We start from the raw sequence: 18,493 nt of genomic DNA on the forward strand, positions 1-18,493 counted from the left end.
CTCTGCCCCCTCATAGCACTGTCCTCTGCATCCCCCCCCCTCCACCCAGCATCCTCTGCCCCCTCATAGCACTGTCCTCTGCATCCCCCCCCCTCCACCCAGCAACCTCTGCCCCCTCATAGCACTGTCCTCTGCATCCCCCCCCTCCACCCAGCAACCTCTGCCCCCTCATAGCACTGTCCTCTGCATCCCCCCCTCTCCACCCAGCAACCTCTGCCCCCTCATAGCACTGTCCTCTGCATCCCCCCCCCTCCACCCAGCAACCTCTGCCCCCTCATAGCACTGTCCTCTGCATCCCCCCCCCTCCACCCAGCATCCTCTTCCCCCTCATAGCACTGTCCTCTGCATCCCCCCCCCCCTCCACCCAGCATCCTCTGCCCCCTCATACCACTGTCCTCTGCATCCTCCCTCCACCCAGCATCCTCTGCCCCCTCATAGCACTGTCCTCTGCATCCCCCCCCTCCACCCAGCATCCTCTGCCCCCTCATAGCACTGTCCTCTGCATCCCCCCCCCCCCTCCACCCAGCAACCTCTGCCCCCTCATAGCACTGTCCTCTGCATCCCCCCCCCCTCCACCCAGCAACCTCTGCCCCCTCATAGCACTGTCCTCTGCAACCCCCCTCCACCCAACATCCTCTGCCCCCTCATAGCACTATCCTCTGCATCCCCCCCCTCCACCCAGCATCCTCTGCCCCCTCATGTCAGCCACAAGTAGTAACATTTGCCCCTTTCACAATACACAGCCGTGTTCTGGTAGCTCTCTCTCTCCTACCTTACAGCAGCTGTACATCAGGGAGTTAACTCTTCATGTTATCAAGCTGATGATTGGTTGTAAGGACCGCCTAGCAACCAATCACCTGCTGGTTAACTTGCAAAGTTTACTATAGTGACTGCTGTGCTCCTGCCCTCCATCCAGCCAGGGCCATCTTTAATATTGATTGGACCCTGGGCAAAACTTTTCTTGGGGGGGCCAAAGTGGTTTAATTATCCTGCTCGGATGTCATATGATGGGATCAGGATAACAAGCTGGCGAGCGACTGTGGGGGGGCGCCATCAGAGTTGTGTGTCAGTCTGACGCACCGCAACTCCAATCATGGTAAGGCGCCTCTGACGGAGGGTTCATACCATGTTATCTGCTGTGACCAATCACAGCTGATCGTCGCGTGAACCAGGAAGTGCCGGTAAACAGCATTCCTCGGTTTCGGGGGGGGGGGTCTGTGCTGATAATCAGCACATTGATTATCAGCACAGCCACATCAGATGTGCCCATCAGCTGCCAGCCTGGGCCCCATAAAGAGTACTTGTTAGTGCCCATAAAAGTACCAATCAGTGCCCCATCAGTAATGCCTGTCAGTGCCCTTCAGATGCCACTCAGTAATGCCTGTCAGTAGCCCCTCATCAGTGCTGCCTATCCAGTGCCATCTATCAGTGCCGCCTATCAGTGTCCATCAGTTTTTTTTCCCCAAGAATTTTGGTCTTTTTTTTTAGTTTGTTTAGCAACATATAAAAACCGCAGAGGTGATCAAATACCACCAAAAGAAATCTCTATTTGTGGGCAGAAAATGATAAAAATGTAGTTTGGGTACAGTGTTGTATGACCGCGCAATTGTCATTCAAAGTGCAACAGCGCTGAAAGCTGAAAATTGTCCTGGGCAGGAAGGGGGGAAAGTCCCCCGGTATTGAAGTGGTAGGTTTGCAGTTGTGCCCATACTCTTTCCATTTTCGGATGATGGATTGAACAGAGCTCTGTGAGATGATCAAAGCTTGAGAATTTTTTTTTATAACCTAACCCTGCTTTATACTTCTCCACAACTTTATCCCTGACCTGTCTGGTGTGTTCCTTGGCCTTCATGATGCTGTTTGTTCACTAAGGTTCTCGAACAAACCTCTGTGGGCTTCACAGAACAGCTGTATTTATACTGAGATTATATTAGACACAGGTGGACTCTATTAGGGTTGCACTGATACTAGTATCGGTACTCGTGCAAATGCACCGATACCTTAAACCGATACTTTCAGGCTCGGCTCTTTGAGCTGTCAGCGGGTCTCCCCTGTTTTGAAGAAGTCCGGTAATTGGAGCTGTGAAAAAAAAAAAAAAAAAGCAGCCTGCAATGTTTATTAACAACATTTCTCAGCTGCTGAAACACTAAAATAAAAAGAAACATTGTTTCTTTTTGTATCTTTCCATTTCTTCATCTGCAGATCAAAGGGATGAACAAATGTTCCTCTGTTTAACCCCTTATTAACCCTTCATTTACTCTAATCGGCCTTAATTAACGCCTTATTCTCCTCCATTTAATTATTATTTTCCTGCTTTTTTTTTTTTTATTTCACATCTATTTTATAAACGATAAACAATTAAAACTTTTTTTTTTGTTTGCTTTTATTAGTGAATATTTTTACACATATATATATATTAACATGTATTTACACATTTCACACTGAAAAAGCGCAAAATTAAAAACAAAAATCTATTTATTTCATTTGTAAATAACTTTTCAATGCTTTGTACCATTGCTGACAGCTGAAGTGAAAACAAAACCATTGCGGTAGATATCGGCTAGTATTAAAAAAAAAAAAAAAAGTATTTGTATTCGTAAAAAAAATAAAATAATTATATCGGTACATCCCTACTATTTACTAATTAGGTGACCTCTGAAGGCAATTGGTTCCACTGGATTTTAGTTAGGGGTATCAGAGTAAAGGGGGCTGAATACAAATGCCCCCCCCACACTTTTCACATATTTGTAAAAAATGTGAAAACCATTTTCTCATTTTCCTTCCACTTCACAATTATGTGACACATTGTGTTGGTCTATCACATAAAATCCCAATAAAATACATTTATGCTTTTGGTTGTAACATGACGAAGTGTGGAAAATTTCAAGGGGTATGAATACTTTTTCAAGGCACTGTATACTTACCTGCTCTGTAATGGTTTTGCATAGAGCAGCCCCCATCCCCCTCTTCTGTGGTGCCCTGCCAGGAACTCCAGGCCCCTCCTGGTCATCAGGTCCCCCCTTGAAAAGCTGCTTTCCTGGGGGGGGGGGTTACCTGTGTGGGTTCGCTCCCTACACGGCCCGGACTCCTGCTCCCGTGTCGCTGGATTTGATTGACAGCATTGGCTCCCACTTCTATCAATCTATCCAATGAGGAGAGAGGCTGGAGCCGCTGCACTCATGCACATCGCTGGATCGGGTTCGGGTAAGAAAAAAGGGGGATCTGCAGCACAGAAGGCTTTTCACCTTAATGCGTAGAGTGAATTAAAGGTGAAAAACCCTGAAGGCTTTACAACCAATTTAACTTCCCTGATGTATAATATCTACATTCTGAAGAGGTGAGTTTGCTGTTGGGTTCCATGAATGAGGAGATCCCTGATTGTAATCTGTCTCTTCCTGTCCAGGTCTGTGTCTGCGGGTGAAGCTGCAAAGATGTTTGTCTTTTAAACACAAGGTAAGGTACAGAGTTGTCTCTATAGTGCTCTGTCTATGGAATTGTCTCTATATGCCCTTTCTATGGAATTGTCTCTATATGCTCTTTCTATGGAATTGTCTCTATATGCCCTTTCTATGGAATTGTCTCTATATGCCCTTTCTATGGAATTGTCTCTATATGCTCTTTCTATGGAATTGTCTCTATATGCTCTTTCTTTGGAATTGTCTCTATATGCTCTTTCTATGGAATTGTCTCTATATGCTCTTTCTATGGAATTGTCTCTATATGCTCTTGCTATGGAATTGTCTCTATATGCTCTTTCTATGGAATTGTCTCTATATGCTCTTTCTATAGAATTGCCTCTATATGCTCTTTATTTGGCATTGTCTCTATATGCCCTTTCTATGGAATTGTCTCTATAGTGCTCTTTCTATGGAATTGTCTCTATATGCTCTTTCTATGGAATTGTCTCTATATGCTCTTTCTATGGAATTGTCTCTATATGCTCTTTCTATGGAATTGTCTCTATATGCTCTTTCTATGGAATTGTCTCTATATGCTCTTTCTTTGGCATTGTCTCTATAGGGTTCTTTCTATGGAATTGTCTCTATAGTGCTCTTTCTATCTATGGAATTGTCTCTATATGCTCTTTCTATGGAATTTTCTCTATATGCTCTTTCTATGGAATTGTCTCTATATGCTCTTTCTATGGAATTGTCTCTATATGCTCTTTCTATGGCATTGTCTCTATATGCTCTTTCTTTGGCATTGTCTCTATAGTGCTCTTTCTATGGAATTTTCTCTATAGTGCTCTTTCTATTGAATTGTCTCTATAGTGTTCTTTCTTTGGAATTGTCTCTATATGCTCTTTCTATGGAATTGTCTCTATATGCCCTTTCTATGGAATTGTCTCTATATGCCCTTTCTATGGAATTGTCTCTATATGCTCTTTCTATGGCATTGTCTCTATATGCTCTTTCTTTGGCATTGTCTCTATATGCCCTTTCTATGGAATTGTCTCTATATGCTCTTTCTATGGAATTTTCTCTATATGCTCTTTCTATGGAATTGTCTCTATATGCTCTTTCTATGGAATTTTCTCTATATGCTCTTTCTATGGAATTGTCTCTATATGATCTTTCTATCGAATTGTCTCTATAGGGTTCTTTTTATGGCATTTTCTCTATAGGGATCTTTCTATGGAATTGTCTCTATAGGGTTCTTTCTATGGAATTGTCTCTATATGCTCTTTCTATGGAATTGTCTCTATAGGGTTCTTTCTATGGCATTTTCTCTATAGGGATCTCTCTATGGAATTGTCTCTATAGTGCTCTTTCTATGGCATCGTCTCTATAGGGTTCTTTCTATGGCATTTTCTCTATAGGGATCTTTCTATGGAATTCTCTATAGGGTTCTTTCTATGGCATTTTCTCTATAGGGATCTCTCTATGGAATTGTCTCTATAGTGCTCTTTCTATGGCATTGTCTCTATAGGGTTCTTTCTATGGCATTTTCTCTATAGGGATCTTTCTATGGAATTGTCTCTATAGGGTTCTTTCTATGGCATTTTCTCTATAGGGATCTCTCTATGGAATTGTCACTATAGGGTTCTTTCTATGGCATTTTCTCTATAGGGATCTCTCTATGGAATTGTCACTATAGGGTTCTTTCTATGGCATTTTCTCTATAGGGATCTTTCTATGGAATTGTCTCTATAGGGTTCTTTCTATGGCATTTTCTCTATAGGGATCTCTCTATGGAATTGTCACTATAGGGTTCTTTCTATGGCATTTTCTCTATAGGGATCTCTCTATGGAATTGTCACTATAGGGTTCTTTCTATGGCATTTTCTCTATAGGGATCTTTCTATGGAATTGTCTCTATAGGGTTCTTTCTATGGCATTTTCTCTATAGGGATCTCTCTATGGAATTGTCTCTATAGTGCAGGGGGATTGAATTAAAATTCCAGGAGGTCCGGTCACTAAAATTTTCTTCTGGCTGAGATCCGACTCTCAAGTCTATGTCATAAAAAAGATTGTACGCGTCTACTTTCCTTTTGTTAGAACAAAATAATAAAGCTCACACATTGAACCATGACATTTAACTCCTGCAAGGCTATTTAAAACACCTGAACATTTTCAAAAAACATGGGGATTTGGTCCCACCATATGGCTATATGGTGCTTAAAGGGGTTGAAAACCCTCTTTTTTTTTTTTTTCTTTTCTTTTAAAATTAAAATAACAAACATATATCACTTACCTCTTCTGGGGTCCCTCAGCGGCGCTGGTGGCTCCTCCCCACATCGAGCGTCCACGTTGGAGAAGCGCTCCACTTGGTGGACACCCGTGCGAGCACGCTCCCGGGTCCCGCATCTGTGTCCATTCACACAGATTGCAGGACTCGGCCCCGCCCCCGTCATTGGATTTCATTGACAGCGGCGGGAGCCAATGGCTGCGCTGTTATCAATCTATCCAATCAGGACCCGAGATACCAGCTAGAGATGGTGTGCTCGTTCCCGGACAGAGGATGACAGCGTTCAGGTAAGTAAAAACGGGGGGGGGGATGGGCTGCAGCACTACAGAAGGTTTTTCACCTTAATGCATAGAATGCAAACCATGAGGGTTTACAACCCCTTTAAGCCCACTTAGTGCTTCAAAGTACCCCATTATCAGTGGGTCCTACGCTATTCATAGAATGGGAGATCCTGCTTCTCTGAACCATGGGAGACATACACTCCTCTATATGGGGGAACTAAAGGACTCTAATAAGAGCCAATGATGGGGGAGGCGGGTGCTCCAACCCAAAAGGATTTGGTCAGAATCCATACAGTAGACAAACAAAGATTTGGGGGGCACACCCTAAAAGATGCATTAAAGATGGTGCAGCCATAAGGCCATACAAACAAAATAAAATATGTCAGAAACCATGAATCAGACTGAGACAGAAGTACAGTTAAAGTGGAGTTCCACCCAAAAATGGAACTTCCGCTTTTCGGAATCCTCCCTCCCTCTGGTGTCACACTTGGCACCTTTCGGGTGGGAAAGTGGGGGGGGGGGGGATCAGATACCTCTATAATACAGGTATTTTGCTCCCATTTCCGGGCATAGATACCTACCGCACCCGCGGGTATCTATGCCACTTCCCCCCCCTCGCCGCTGTCTTCAGTGAGACACACGGGTCCCAGGAGACAGCAGGGACCAGTGGGAACGCGCATGCGCAGTAGGGAACCAGGAAGTGAAGCTACGAGGCTTCGCTTCCTGATTCCCTCACCGAAGATGGTGGCGGCAGCATCCCAGAACCAAGGGACAGATCGGCTTCGGGTGCCGACATCGCGGGCGCCCTGGACAGGTAAGTGTCCTTATTTTAAAAGTCAGCAGCTGCAGTATTTGTAGCTGACGATTTTAAGAAAATAAATAAATAAAATTCGGCGGAACTCTGCTTTAAATCACGTTTGTTCAATAATAATAATAAAAAAAAAAGGTAAACATAGCCAGAGTTCAGGAACTGGAACGGATCGTCGTCCCCCCCCCCCCCCTTACATCAGGTGCCCCTACCAGAGTAATTCATTACATTGGGTGCCCCCCATCGTACTACCCCAATATATCAGTCGCCACAGTCAGAGTCCCCCCCTAAAGTGATACTAAAGGTTCATACAAAAAAAAAAAATAGCAAACATGTTATACTTACCTCCACTGTGCAGCTTGTTTTGCACAGAGTGGCCCCGAACCTCATCTTCTGGGGTCCCCCGGCAGCTCTCTAGGCTCCTCCCCACATCAGATAACCCCCTAGGAGAAGTGCTTCCCCTGGGGTGTTACCTTGCGGGCGTTCTCCCGAGTCCAGCATTCGTCGTTCATAGAGGCTGAATGCCGGACTCGGCCCCGACACCCACGTCATTGGATTTGATTGACAGCAGCGGGAGCCAATGGCTGCACTGCTGTCAATCTATCCAATCAAGAGCCGAGAACCTGTGGAGAGAGGGACAGCTCGTCCCCATTGGGTCAAGTTCGAGAGTTCAGGTAAGTAAAACGGGGCGGCTGGGGGGCCAGTCACTGCCAGATGTTTTTTCACCTTAATGCATAGGATACACGAGGGTTTACAACCCCTTTAAGTAATATGTTCCCATCAGAGTGCCCCCTTACATCCGGTGTCCCCATTGCAGCCGCTGAACTTTTTTTGCGCGTTCCCGCACTTCACATTTTTTTTTAATAGGCTGCTCTATGCATGTGATGCATGGAAAAATGTGCTGCCATGATTTTTAAAATCGCACAACACCAAAATGCATTGTATTGGGGCACCATGCATTTTTAGTAGGCGTGAACATATGCACATTTGCTATATGCAATGGGGAGGGGGGGGGTCATTAAGAATTAATGGCACCTGCGCACGCCTGCAAAAGGCAGCACATTTTTGGGCAATATGGGAAAACACCTGATTTAGTCAAAATCACATCTGAGCAACGCATGCGACTAGTTTCTCCATACAGGAGCCTGCGTCTTGAAGCTCTCATTACCAACAATCCCTACGTTCCTGCTGGGGGAGATTCCTCCCTATGTTCCTGCTGGGGGAGATTCCTCCCTATGTTCCTGCTGGGGGAGATTCCTCCCTATGTTCCTGCTGGGGGAGATTCCTCCCTACGTTCCTGCTGGGGGAGATTCCTCCCTACGTTCCTGCTGGGGGAGATTCCTCCCTACATTCCTGCCGGGGGAGATTCCTCCCTACGTTCCTGCCGGGGGAGATCCTCCATACGTTCCTGCCGGGGGAGATCCTCCCTACGTTCCTGCCGGGGGAGATTCCTCCCTACGTTCCTGCCGGGGGAGATTCCTCCCTACGTTCCTGCCGGGGGAGATTCCTCCCTACGTTCCTGCCGGGGGAGATTCCTCCCTACGTTCCTGCCGGGGGAGATTCCTCCCTACGTTCCTGCCGGGGGAGATTCCTCCCTACGTTCCTGCCGGGGGAGATTTCTCCCTACGTTCCTGCCGGGGGAGATTCCTCCCTACGTTCCTGCCGGGGGAGTCCCCTCCCTACGTTCCTGCCGGGGGAGATTCCTCCCTACGTTCCTGCCGGGGGAGTCCCCTCCCTACGTTCCTGCCGGGGGAGTCCCCTCCCTACGTTCCTGCTGGGGGAGATCCTCCCTACGTTCCTGCTGGGGGAGATCCTCCCTACGTTCCTGCTGGGGGAGTTCCTCCCTACGTTCCTGCTGGGGGAGTTCCTCCCTACGTTCCTGCTGGGGGAGTTCCTCCCTACGTTCCTGCCGGTGGAGATCCTCCCTACGTTCCTGCTGGGGGAGATCCTCCTTACGTTCCTGCTGGGGGAGATCCTCCCTACGTTCCTGCTGGGGGAGATCCTCCCTACGTTCCTGCCGGGGGAGATTCCTCCCTACGTTCCTGCCGGGGGAGATTCCTCCCTACGTTCCTGCCGGGGGAGATTCCTCCCTACGTTCCTGCCGGGGGAGATTCCTCCCTACGTTCCTGCCGGGGGAGATTCCTCCCTACGTTCCTGCCGGGGGAGATTTCTCCCTACGTTCCTGCCGGGGGAGATTCCTCCCTACGTTCCTGCCGGGGGAGTCCCCTCCCTACGTTCCTGCCGGGGGAGTCCCCTCCCTACGTTCCTGCCGGGGGAGATTCCTCCCTACGTTCCTGCCGGGGGAGTCCCCTCCCTACGTTCCTGCCGGGGGAGTCCCCTCCCTACGTTCCTGCCGGGGGAGTCCCCTCCCTACGTTCCTGCTGGGGGAGATCCTCCCTACGTTCCTGCTGGGGGAGATCCTCCCTACGTTCCTGCTGGGGGAGTTCCTCCCTACGTTCCTGCTGGGGGAGTTCCTCCCTACGTTCCTGCTGGGGGAGTTCCTCCCTACGTTCCTGCCGGTGGAGATCCTCCCTACGTTCCTGCTGGGGGAGATCCTCCTTACGTTCCTGCTGGGGGAGATCCTCCCTACGTTCCTGCTGGGGGAGATCCTCCCTACGTTCCTGCCGGGGGAGATTCCTCCCTACGTTCCTGCTGGGGGAGTTCCTCCCTACGTTCCTGCTGGGGGAGATCCTTTTGTTTGGAAGGAGCTGAAGCAAGTATGACGTTTTATTTCCCTCGGAGTCTGACTCGTCCTTCATTGCAATTTTCTAGCAGAGTTGATCACGGGAGTGATGATTTCCTTCACTTCTTTACATCAGGCGATTCATAATATTAAATGAAGTCTAGTAGGAAGTTACTATTTGTGTATTTACTGTAAGAATTCTTTCTCTTTAAAGCTTCTAAACTTAAAACTAAAAATGTTGGTAAACTGCAGTATTATGTTGTAAAGCGTTGCGCAAACTGTTGACGCTACATAAATCCTGTATTATAATAATAATATCATTTTACTCTTTTTTGGGTTTAGATACACTGTAACAATTAGGTTCGGTTGGCATTGCTGTTGCTCTTACCAACCACCAGATGGCAGTGTGCTCTCTAATATAATTAATGGAAAACCCATTGAGAGTGTGGCATGCCATCCCCGCACATTGATTTAACCTGTTAGGTGCTGATGGATTGAGCACATTGCTAGCAAAAAAGAGAAATAAATGACAAATCCTGGTTTCACACACCCACAGTTCTGGCACTGACGTTTGGACCGCAGGGTTGTCTGGCAAGTTTGCTGCATTCCAGGCTCTTGCAGACACTGGTGAAGTCCTGACCTGTATTTTTTTTGCCTGGGTTTTCTGTGGAAAACTAATGTCATTTAATCCTTCCAAAAACAATGTATTACAATGAGCCAGACCTATACCTGCCATAAGGTTTTTGCCTTTTGTTTTTGATCCCACCATCTCCTGCAGTGGGTGAGTTCATGTCCTTCTGCTTTTTCCAGCTGGAGATCTATATTTCCGAAGGGACGCACTCGACGGAGGAGGATAGTAAGTAACGGCTTCCTTTCCTAACAGGGCAATGGGCAGGGGGAACAGCATGCTGCTCTTGAGATAGGAGTTTGTGCTTTAGGGGGGGGGGGTCAGCTCAGCAGAGATAACCTTTAGCCCGAGACCTTTGTCTGTTGTAGATTGGGGATATTTAAAGAACCTTCAGAAGCTTCATATTAAACACACACACATGCATTGCCATGCTATTCCTTTATATATGCTTCATAGAATAAGTGCAGTTTGATATCTGACCAGAAAAGATGCGCCCAGCACTTTATCTGAGTTTCTGTTCTGATGACCTTTTAAGTCCATAGGTCACTTTTGTGAGCAACAGATCTGTTGATATTCCTTGAATGCGGTCTGTGTATTTACTTGGAACACACAGTCTGTATGCCCAGGAGCTGTCCACTACGGCTTTGTGGGTTGTGATCCAAACCACCTGCAGCCTACACCACCAATTGAGTCTAATTGGTGAAGAGTAACAGAAGCCAAGATGTGCAACACAGAAGGCTATAGGGATAAATTAGTTCATTGGATCTGAAATAAATGGTTGTGTCCTACAAACTAATCAAGGTTGCCCATAAGGGGTGTCCATCCAACTAATGTAGACTGAATCATCATTGAGTGGACTGGACCATTAGTGAGGGGACAATTGAGCGCACAATTGAGTGGACTGAAGCATCATTGAGAGGACAGTTGAGTGGACTGAAGCATCATTGAATGGTTTGAACCATTGTTGAGTGGTCTGAGCCATTGTTGAGTGGTCTGAGCCATTGTTGAGTGGACTGAGCCATTGTTGAGTGGACTGAGCCATTGTTGAGTGGACTGAGCCATTGTTGAGTGGACTGAGCCATTGTTGAGTGGACTGAGCCATTGTTGAGTGGACTGAGCCATTGTTGAGTGGACTGAGCCATTGTTGAGCGGACTGAGCCATTGTTGAGCGGACTGAGCCATTGTTGAGCGGACTGAGCCATTGTTGAGCGGACTGAGCCATTGTTGAGCGGACTGAGCCATTGTTGAGCGGACTGAGCCATTGTTGAGCGGACTGAGCCATTGTTGAGCGGACTGAGCCATTGTTGAGCGGACTGAGCCATTGTTGAGCGGACTGAGCCATCGTTGAGCGGACTGAGCCATCGTTGAGCGGACTGAGCCATCGTTGAGCGGACTGAGCCATCGTTGAGCGGACTGAGCCATCGTTGAGCGGACTGAGCCATCGTTGAGCGGACTGAGCCATCGTTGAGCGGACAGTTGAGCGGACTGAAGCATCATTGAGCAGACAGTTGAGCGGACTGAAGCATCAGTGAGCGGACATTTGAGTGGACTGAAGCATCATTGAGTGGACAGTTGAGTGGACTGAACCATCATTGAGTGGACTGAACCATCATTGAGTGGGCTGAACCATCATTGAGTGGACAGTGGAGTGGACTGAACCATCATTGAATGGTTTGAACCATTATTGAGTAGGCTGAACCATTACTGAGAGGACAATTGAGTGGACTGAACCATCATTGATTGAACTGCACCCTTATTGAGTGGAAAATTGAGTGGACTGAGTCATTGTTGAGTGGTCTGAGCCATCATTGAGTAGATGTAGACTGAGCCATTGTTGAGCGGACTGAGCCATCGTTGAGCGGACTGAAGCATCGTATAGCGGACAGTTGAGCGGACTGAAGCATCGTATAGCGGACAGTTGAGCGGACTGAAGCATCGTATAGCGGACAGTTGAGCGGACTGAAGCATCGTATAGCGGACAGTTGAGCGGACTGAAGCATCGTATAGCGGACAGTTGAGCGGACTGAAGCATCATTGAGCGGACATTTGAACGGATTGAAGCATCATTGAGCGGACTGAAGCATCATTGAGCGGACAGTTGAGCGGACTGAAGCATCATTGAGCGGACAGTTGAGCGGACTGAAGCATCATTGAGCGGACAGTTGAGCGGACTGAAGCGTTATTGAGCGGGCAGTTGAGTGGAATGAACCATTATTGAGTAGGCTGAACCATTATTGAGTGGACTGAGCCGCCGTTGAGTGGACTGAGCCGCCGTTGAGTGGACTGAGCCGCCGTTGAGTGGACGATTGAGTGGACAGACCATTCATTGCGTGGACTGAACCATCATTGAGTGGTTGAATATACATTAGTTGGATGGTCACCTTTATTAGTTTGCAGGACACAACCATTTATTTCAGACCTACTACACCAACACAATTGCACCCGTGGCCTTTTAAGTGGGCACATAGATTGATGCCATATTTTGTTATACACAAAATGTAAAATCGCATACAACACCATGTCCATTATAGGGTTCACACATTTTTTTTTCATCCAACATTCCACATTTGGACTCAACACGTTTTGAATGATCTTCTTCAGGAGAACATGTGAATGGTATCAAAAGAATGGAACCCAATCTCTTAAAATGCAAAATATGCAAGATCTGCCTGAACCAAATAATTTTGGTGTTGAAACATCTTTTCCAAAAAGGGGCCACACAAAAGTGGTGAGGGGCAGAACATCGTCAAACTCCTAACCCAGTGACACAGTCACATACTCACAGCCCTGTATTGTTCCAATTTCTAAAAGGGTGACTCTCCCATGTTTTTAACAGTTTAAATATTAGTATAACGCTGCCCATAAGGGATTCAAGGTAGTTTTATAATATCCACATAATCGATCATTGGAGGTGCAGCAGGTCATCCAGCGTATCCAGACAGACTGGGGTAGATTTACTAAAACTGATGTCATTATCTCAAAGTCTATGGCTACAGTTGTGTTGGTGTAGTATGTACAAATTATAGGATGTGGGCATACAGAACACAAAAACACTTTCTTCGGACCTAATTAACAAATTGACCTTTTTATACCTTTGTGCGCTGGTTACTGTATTTACCTGGAATCAGCAAATCCTGAATGGGACACTTATGTTCATGAGCACAGGGAGACCTTTTTACATTTTTTATTTTATCACTTTTATTTTTATTTTTTTATTTACTGAGACATCGGGGGGGTCTTATTAGACCGCAGATCTCTCCCCTGCCCTTAAAAGCATTTGATCAAACCGAGACCCCCTTCCACCACATGTAAAAGAGATCCAGTGACTCTACAGCCGCTGGATCAATTTTACTCTACATGATTGAGCATCGCCGGCTGAAAAGATTGATGCCAGGATCATGGCTGCAGCTAAAGCCCTGGCCTTCAGTATAACCCGTCAACCCGAGGATGTACGGGTATGTTCTACAGGCAGGGAAAGTGGCTAATTAAGTTTACCCAACCCCCAGGGGTTAAAGGGAAACTGCCTAATTTCTGGAAAAAGTGATGTAGCAAAGGTTGTAGGTTATCTGAAGCCTAAAGCGAGGAATCTTCTGTAGCTCAACTCTCAAGATATTTAAAAGGGCCAAATAATTAAGACTCATGATCAGTTGGGGATTTTGTATCTTCATTATGTGTCATGTCTAAGTAACGTTGAATTATTTTTTTTTCTCCAAGTCAACAAGCAGATCAATGACAAGGAGCGAGTGTCCGCGGCCATGGAGAACCCCAACCTCCGGGAGATAGTGGAGCAGTGTGTGACGGAGCCGGATTAGAGCGGTGGAAATCTGCACTGAAGTAGATTAACATCTGGTAGGAGAGTCGCTTCTCCCAGAAGGCAACGCATGGACGTTCAGAACATTTTCATTAATGATCTCAGGGCAGCATTTGCTGGGAGCCTGCATGGATGGCAGTGCTGTGGGGTGAAATTGAATTCTTAAGCTGGAGAAGAGATTCCATAGACTACTGCTGATTCCATTGCGGGACAACTGAACCTGTCAAGTCAGCCTTCTGGAGGCTTAAATGGTACTTCCTCTAAACGCCTTTCGGTAGAAGTGGGTGGGCTATGTACATGCCGCTCAATTTTGTTCTACCAGATCCCATAGTTTATAAACAATCAAATGCTATTGGTTGGGCTTGATGACTTAAACCTTGGCAGTTCCACCACAAAATCCGAGGCCTCCACCAATGGAGACAATACCCTCCCTAACTGGGAAATCCAAGTGAAAGTGACAAGAAGAGCGCTAAATGGTTGTCTTATGCCGCGTACACACGATCAAATTGTCCGGCGTACTTAGTCTGGGCAAACAATCCGGCGGATAGTCCGGCGGACTTTCTACCAAACGGACTTGGCCACACACAGACACACAGAAAGTCTGGCGTTTGCTAGCGCGATGACGTACAACACGTACGACGGGACTAGAAAAAGGAAGTTCAATAGCCAGTAGCCAATAGCTTCCTTCTCGTACTTGCTTCTGAGCATGCGTCATTCTTAGTCCGCCGGACTAGCACACTAACGAACGTATTGTCCGCTAAAAACCCCAAGTCCGCCGGACTTTACGCTGAGAAAGTCCGCTGAAGCCCACACACGATCGGATTGTCCGGTGAAATGCGTTTCGGCGGACTAAGTACGCCGGACAATTCGATCGTGTGTACGCGGCATTAAAGTAGAAATAAATCCCCAACATTTAACTATACTTCAAAGGTCCTCAAGGTCCTTGGCATCTTCTTCTGGTTGCCAGTCTTTCATTTGAAACATTAGTTCTGCTTTAAGTGTTCCTTAATCGTTTATTTAAGGCAAAGTCATAGTCACGCTAAGTTCCGGTTGGAATGAAACGCGTAAGTGGAGCAGGGTTTTTTTTTTTTTCCTCTGTATCCGGTGATACTAATAAATTATCTTGGAATCTTTTGATGTTGAGATGCTCCATTTTTCTTCTTTTGCCTTTGATGTCAACAGACCATCCTGGAGCCAGCAACCTCTGGTCGGGTGGGTGAAAGCCGTGCAGTGGAGCGGTTGGGATTAACTCCATAATAATTTATATAAGGCAAAGTCGTAGTCACTCTGACTAAGCTCTGGTTGGAGTAAAACACGTAAGACGCGCAGGTAGACTTTCTCAGTTTCGGGTGATACCAATCAATGTATTTTTTTTGACACTTTGAAGTTGAACTGCTCCATTTTCCTTCCTTTGCCTTTTTGGAGCCAGTATCGTCTGGTCGGATGGGTAGTGAGGGAAAGCCTTGTAGCAGATTGGTTGGGATTTACTCCATAATCATTTGATTGTTGGTTAAATCCAAGACAACCGTAAAAGATAGCCAACGAATTTTGGGGGCCAACAATCGCCCTTCATCAGGACTTATATGGAAAGATGACAAAGCTTCCTATTGGACTCTCAGCTGTCCAGTGCGATGAGTTATTTCACGCCCAAAGAAGGGGGATTGTTGCCCTCCAGAAATGTGTTGACTACCTATTACCTTCCTGCTATCTCAGTTTTGCTATCAATAAATGATTATGTACTCTTAAAGCCCCATACACACTATCAGATTGTCTGCTGAGTTTTTCCTTCAGATTTACCAAAACCATATAATATGAGGTCAAACCTTAGGAGTTTCAATGTGTATACAATCAGGCCGGCCCTTCTACTACATGGTTTTGGTAAATCTGAAGGAAAAACTCAGCAGAAAATCTGATAGTGTGTACGGGGCTTAAGACAACCATCTGGTGCTCTTCTCGTTGTTTTCACATGGATCCCATAGTTTGACATCCTCCATTGAGCTCCTACAGCCTCCCTCTACCTCCATTAGGACTATATAGAAGCTGTGGGAAAAATGGGAACCCTTTTATATCCTTGCTATGGATCTTCCCTAACAACAATGTGCATTCAGCTCATCTCCCTCTGCTAGAAAGCATTAAAGCCTACGTTTACCTAAAACAAATCAACACAAGGGACGCGACTTACCTTCACTGAGATATGTCCCTTGTGCTGCTGTGTCCTCATTTCACCAACGTTCAGGAAATGAATAGACTCCCATGGGTTGGCGTCTAAGTTTCCATCATCCCTCAAGGGGTTTGAAAATAGGAAACCTCAAAGATGGGATTTTAAAGGCAAATTTGGGAAAAAAAAAAAATATATATATATATATATATATATATATATTAGATTAAAAAATCATATATTTTTTTTAAGTAATTTTGTTTATAATTTTTTTCCAAAATTGTAGAAGGAAGAATGAAACATGGTCTATGAATAGGGGAGGTGGCTTTTAATAATATGCCCGTCCTCCATTCATGGATTTTGTTGTTCCATTCATGACAGCCATACCACAGCTTCCAAGAATGGAATTGGGTGGGCAGGGGGGGGGGGGGGGGGGGGGTTATTGGAGAAGGAAGAATGAAACCTGGTCTATGAGTGGAAGGGGGGTGGCTTTTAATAATATGCCTGTCCTCCATTCATGGATCTTGTTGTTCCATTCATAAAAGCCATACCACAGCTTCCAACATAGTCTACAATTTGGGGGGGGGTTTCATTCATCCGCCTGTCCATCATGCACTTGTACTCCATTCATAGATCGTGCTTCATTCCTGGAAGATGTACTGGCACCTTCTATGGATGGAGCAGCTGGGTACAAAGGGTGGGCATAGTTGGGCACTCTTGTTTAGTTTTATTAACCCCCCCCCCCCCCCCGCTGCATCAGAAGGTTATGAGGTGGTGGTTTGCGGTGGGGGGGGGGGGGGGGGGAGTTACTTTAGAAGGAAGAATGAAACATGGTCTATGAATGGGGGAGGTGGCTTTTAATAATAATCCTTGCCAGTCCTCCATTCATGGATCTTGTTGTTCCATTCATGAAAGCCATACCACAGCTTCCAAGAATGGAATTGGGGAGGGGGGGGGGGGTTCAATCATCCGCCTATCCATCATGCACTTGTACTCCATTCATAGATCGTGTTTCAGTCATGGAAGCTGTAGTAAAGTCTTCTATGAATTGACCAGCTGGGCGGAGACAGCGGGCATCGTCGGGCATGCTAGACTAGTTCTATTACCCCCCCCCCCCCCCCCCCCGCCGCACTAGAGGATTATGGCAGGGTGGGCAGGGGGCTGGGCATCAGAGCAATTAGAATTTGGTAAAAGGACTCATCTCATTGAAGGTAAGTCATGTCCCTTGTGCTGATTTAAAAAAAAAATTGTTTTAGGTTAACTTAGGCTTTATATAGAAATGTATTTTTTATATTTTTGTTACTCGGGTTTTGTTTATAAGGTTGTGTATATAAGAGAGGATCCTGAAGAAGAAGAAGAATCCTCTCGAGAAGCCGCGCCGCGCTGTACAGACCGGGATTCTAAATAAATCTTTTATATGACTAATTATTGACTCCTCCTGGTCTGGAATATAAACATCTGTATAGACCCGTTGTGTGTATATTTGGGTATCTGCGGGGGGTTTACAAGCACCGCCGTGCCGATATTTGCTCTGCTCTCATTACGGGAAGTTGTGTATTTAGCAAGTGACCCAATAAATGACCTGTAAAGGACTCTGACACCAGTCTATGAAAGTGCTGACCTCGGCTTGGAGGGGGTCACATGTCCCCGTTCTGGGCTCACAATATGGTCACTCAGTGTAGATTAGAGACTTCACACTTCTGGGTCAGCGGTTACCGTGTGCTGGAGAAATAGCAGAACATTGCACTCCCCACACCCCCTCCCCCCCCCCCCTCCTCCGGGGATCGACCATTTCATCATTTTCACACTTGGCAATTTACCTAACCATAGGCAACGGGGGAGATTTACTAACACTGCAGAATTTGGTGCAGCTGTGTGTGGTAGCCAATCCGCTTCCAGCTTCATGGTGTTCTATTAACCACTTGAAGAGGAACTGCGGTCTGCTCACATAATTTGTAATAAAAACATCTTTGCATATTATTTTATGTATACTGCAATTCTGTACAGGGCCGGTGCTACCACTAGGCAAACTAGGCAGCCGCCTAGAGCGCACTGCTGCCAGGGGCGCCCAGCCGCTGGTGTTCCTACTCTCTTTTCTCTCTGCAGCAAGAAACTAAGTCTCAGCATCAGCAGGCAGCACATAGTGTCAGAGGCGCAGCGGCGGCGGAGGACTGTGTCTGTGTTCTGACTCCTGAATGAATGGGATGGAAGCAAACATTCATTGATGGGTGCTGGTGAGGCTGCATTTGATGGACACTTCATTAAAAAGGTGGGGTATACATGGGCAAGGGGAAAGGGGGTGGAGCCAGGGGGGGGGGCAAAATTATGTTTCCTCTAGAGCAGGGATAGCGGACCTCCAGCTGTTGCAAAACCACATGCTTCAGCAAGTCGTCTTCACCACGTCTAGACGCCTAAATGCATTGAGTTGCTGCCGTT

General features: G+C 46.5%; 1 protein-coding gene across 1 annotated transcript in view; it reads left to right on the forward strand.

Annotated features, from left to right (window-relative positions):
* CIAO2A (cytosolic iron-sulfur assembly component 2A) overlaps nt 1-17,482 on the forward strand; it is a 29,011-nt gene extending 11,529 nt beyond the window's left edge. Inside the window, exons 3-5 of the mRNA XM_077471982.1 lie at nt 3,404-3,453; nt 10,271-10,316; nt 13,803-17,482. Coding sequence (XP_077328108.1) covers nt 3,404-3,453; nt 10,271-10,316; nt 13,803-13,900 — 194 coding nt within the window. The 3' untranslated portion in view covers nt 13,901-17,482. The remainder of the gene's footprint in view (nt 1-3,403; nt 3,454-10,270; nt 10,317-13,802) is intronic.
* Nucleotides 17,483-18,493: the final 1,011 nt, after the last annotated feature.

Source organism: Lithobates pipiens, unplaced genomic scaffold, assembly GCF_037356315.1.
Source record: "Lithobates pipiens isolate NorthernLeopardFrog02 unplaced genomic scaffold, aLitPip1_a1.2 Scaffold_8, whole genome shotgun sequence".
Lineage (NCBI taxonomy): Eukaryota > Metazoa > Chordata > Amphibia > Anura > Ranidae > Lithobates > Lithobates pipiens.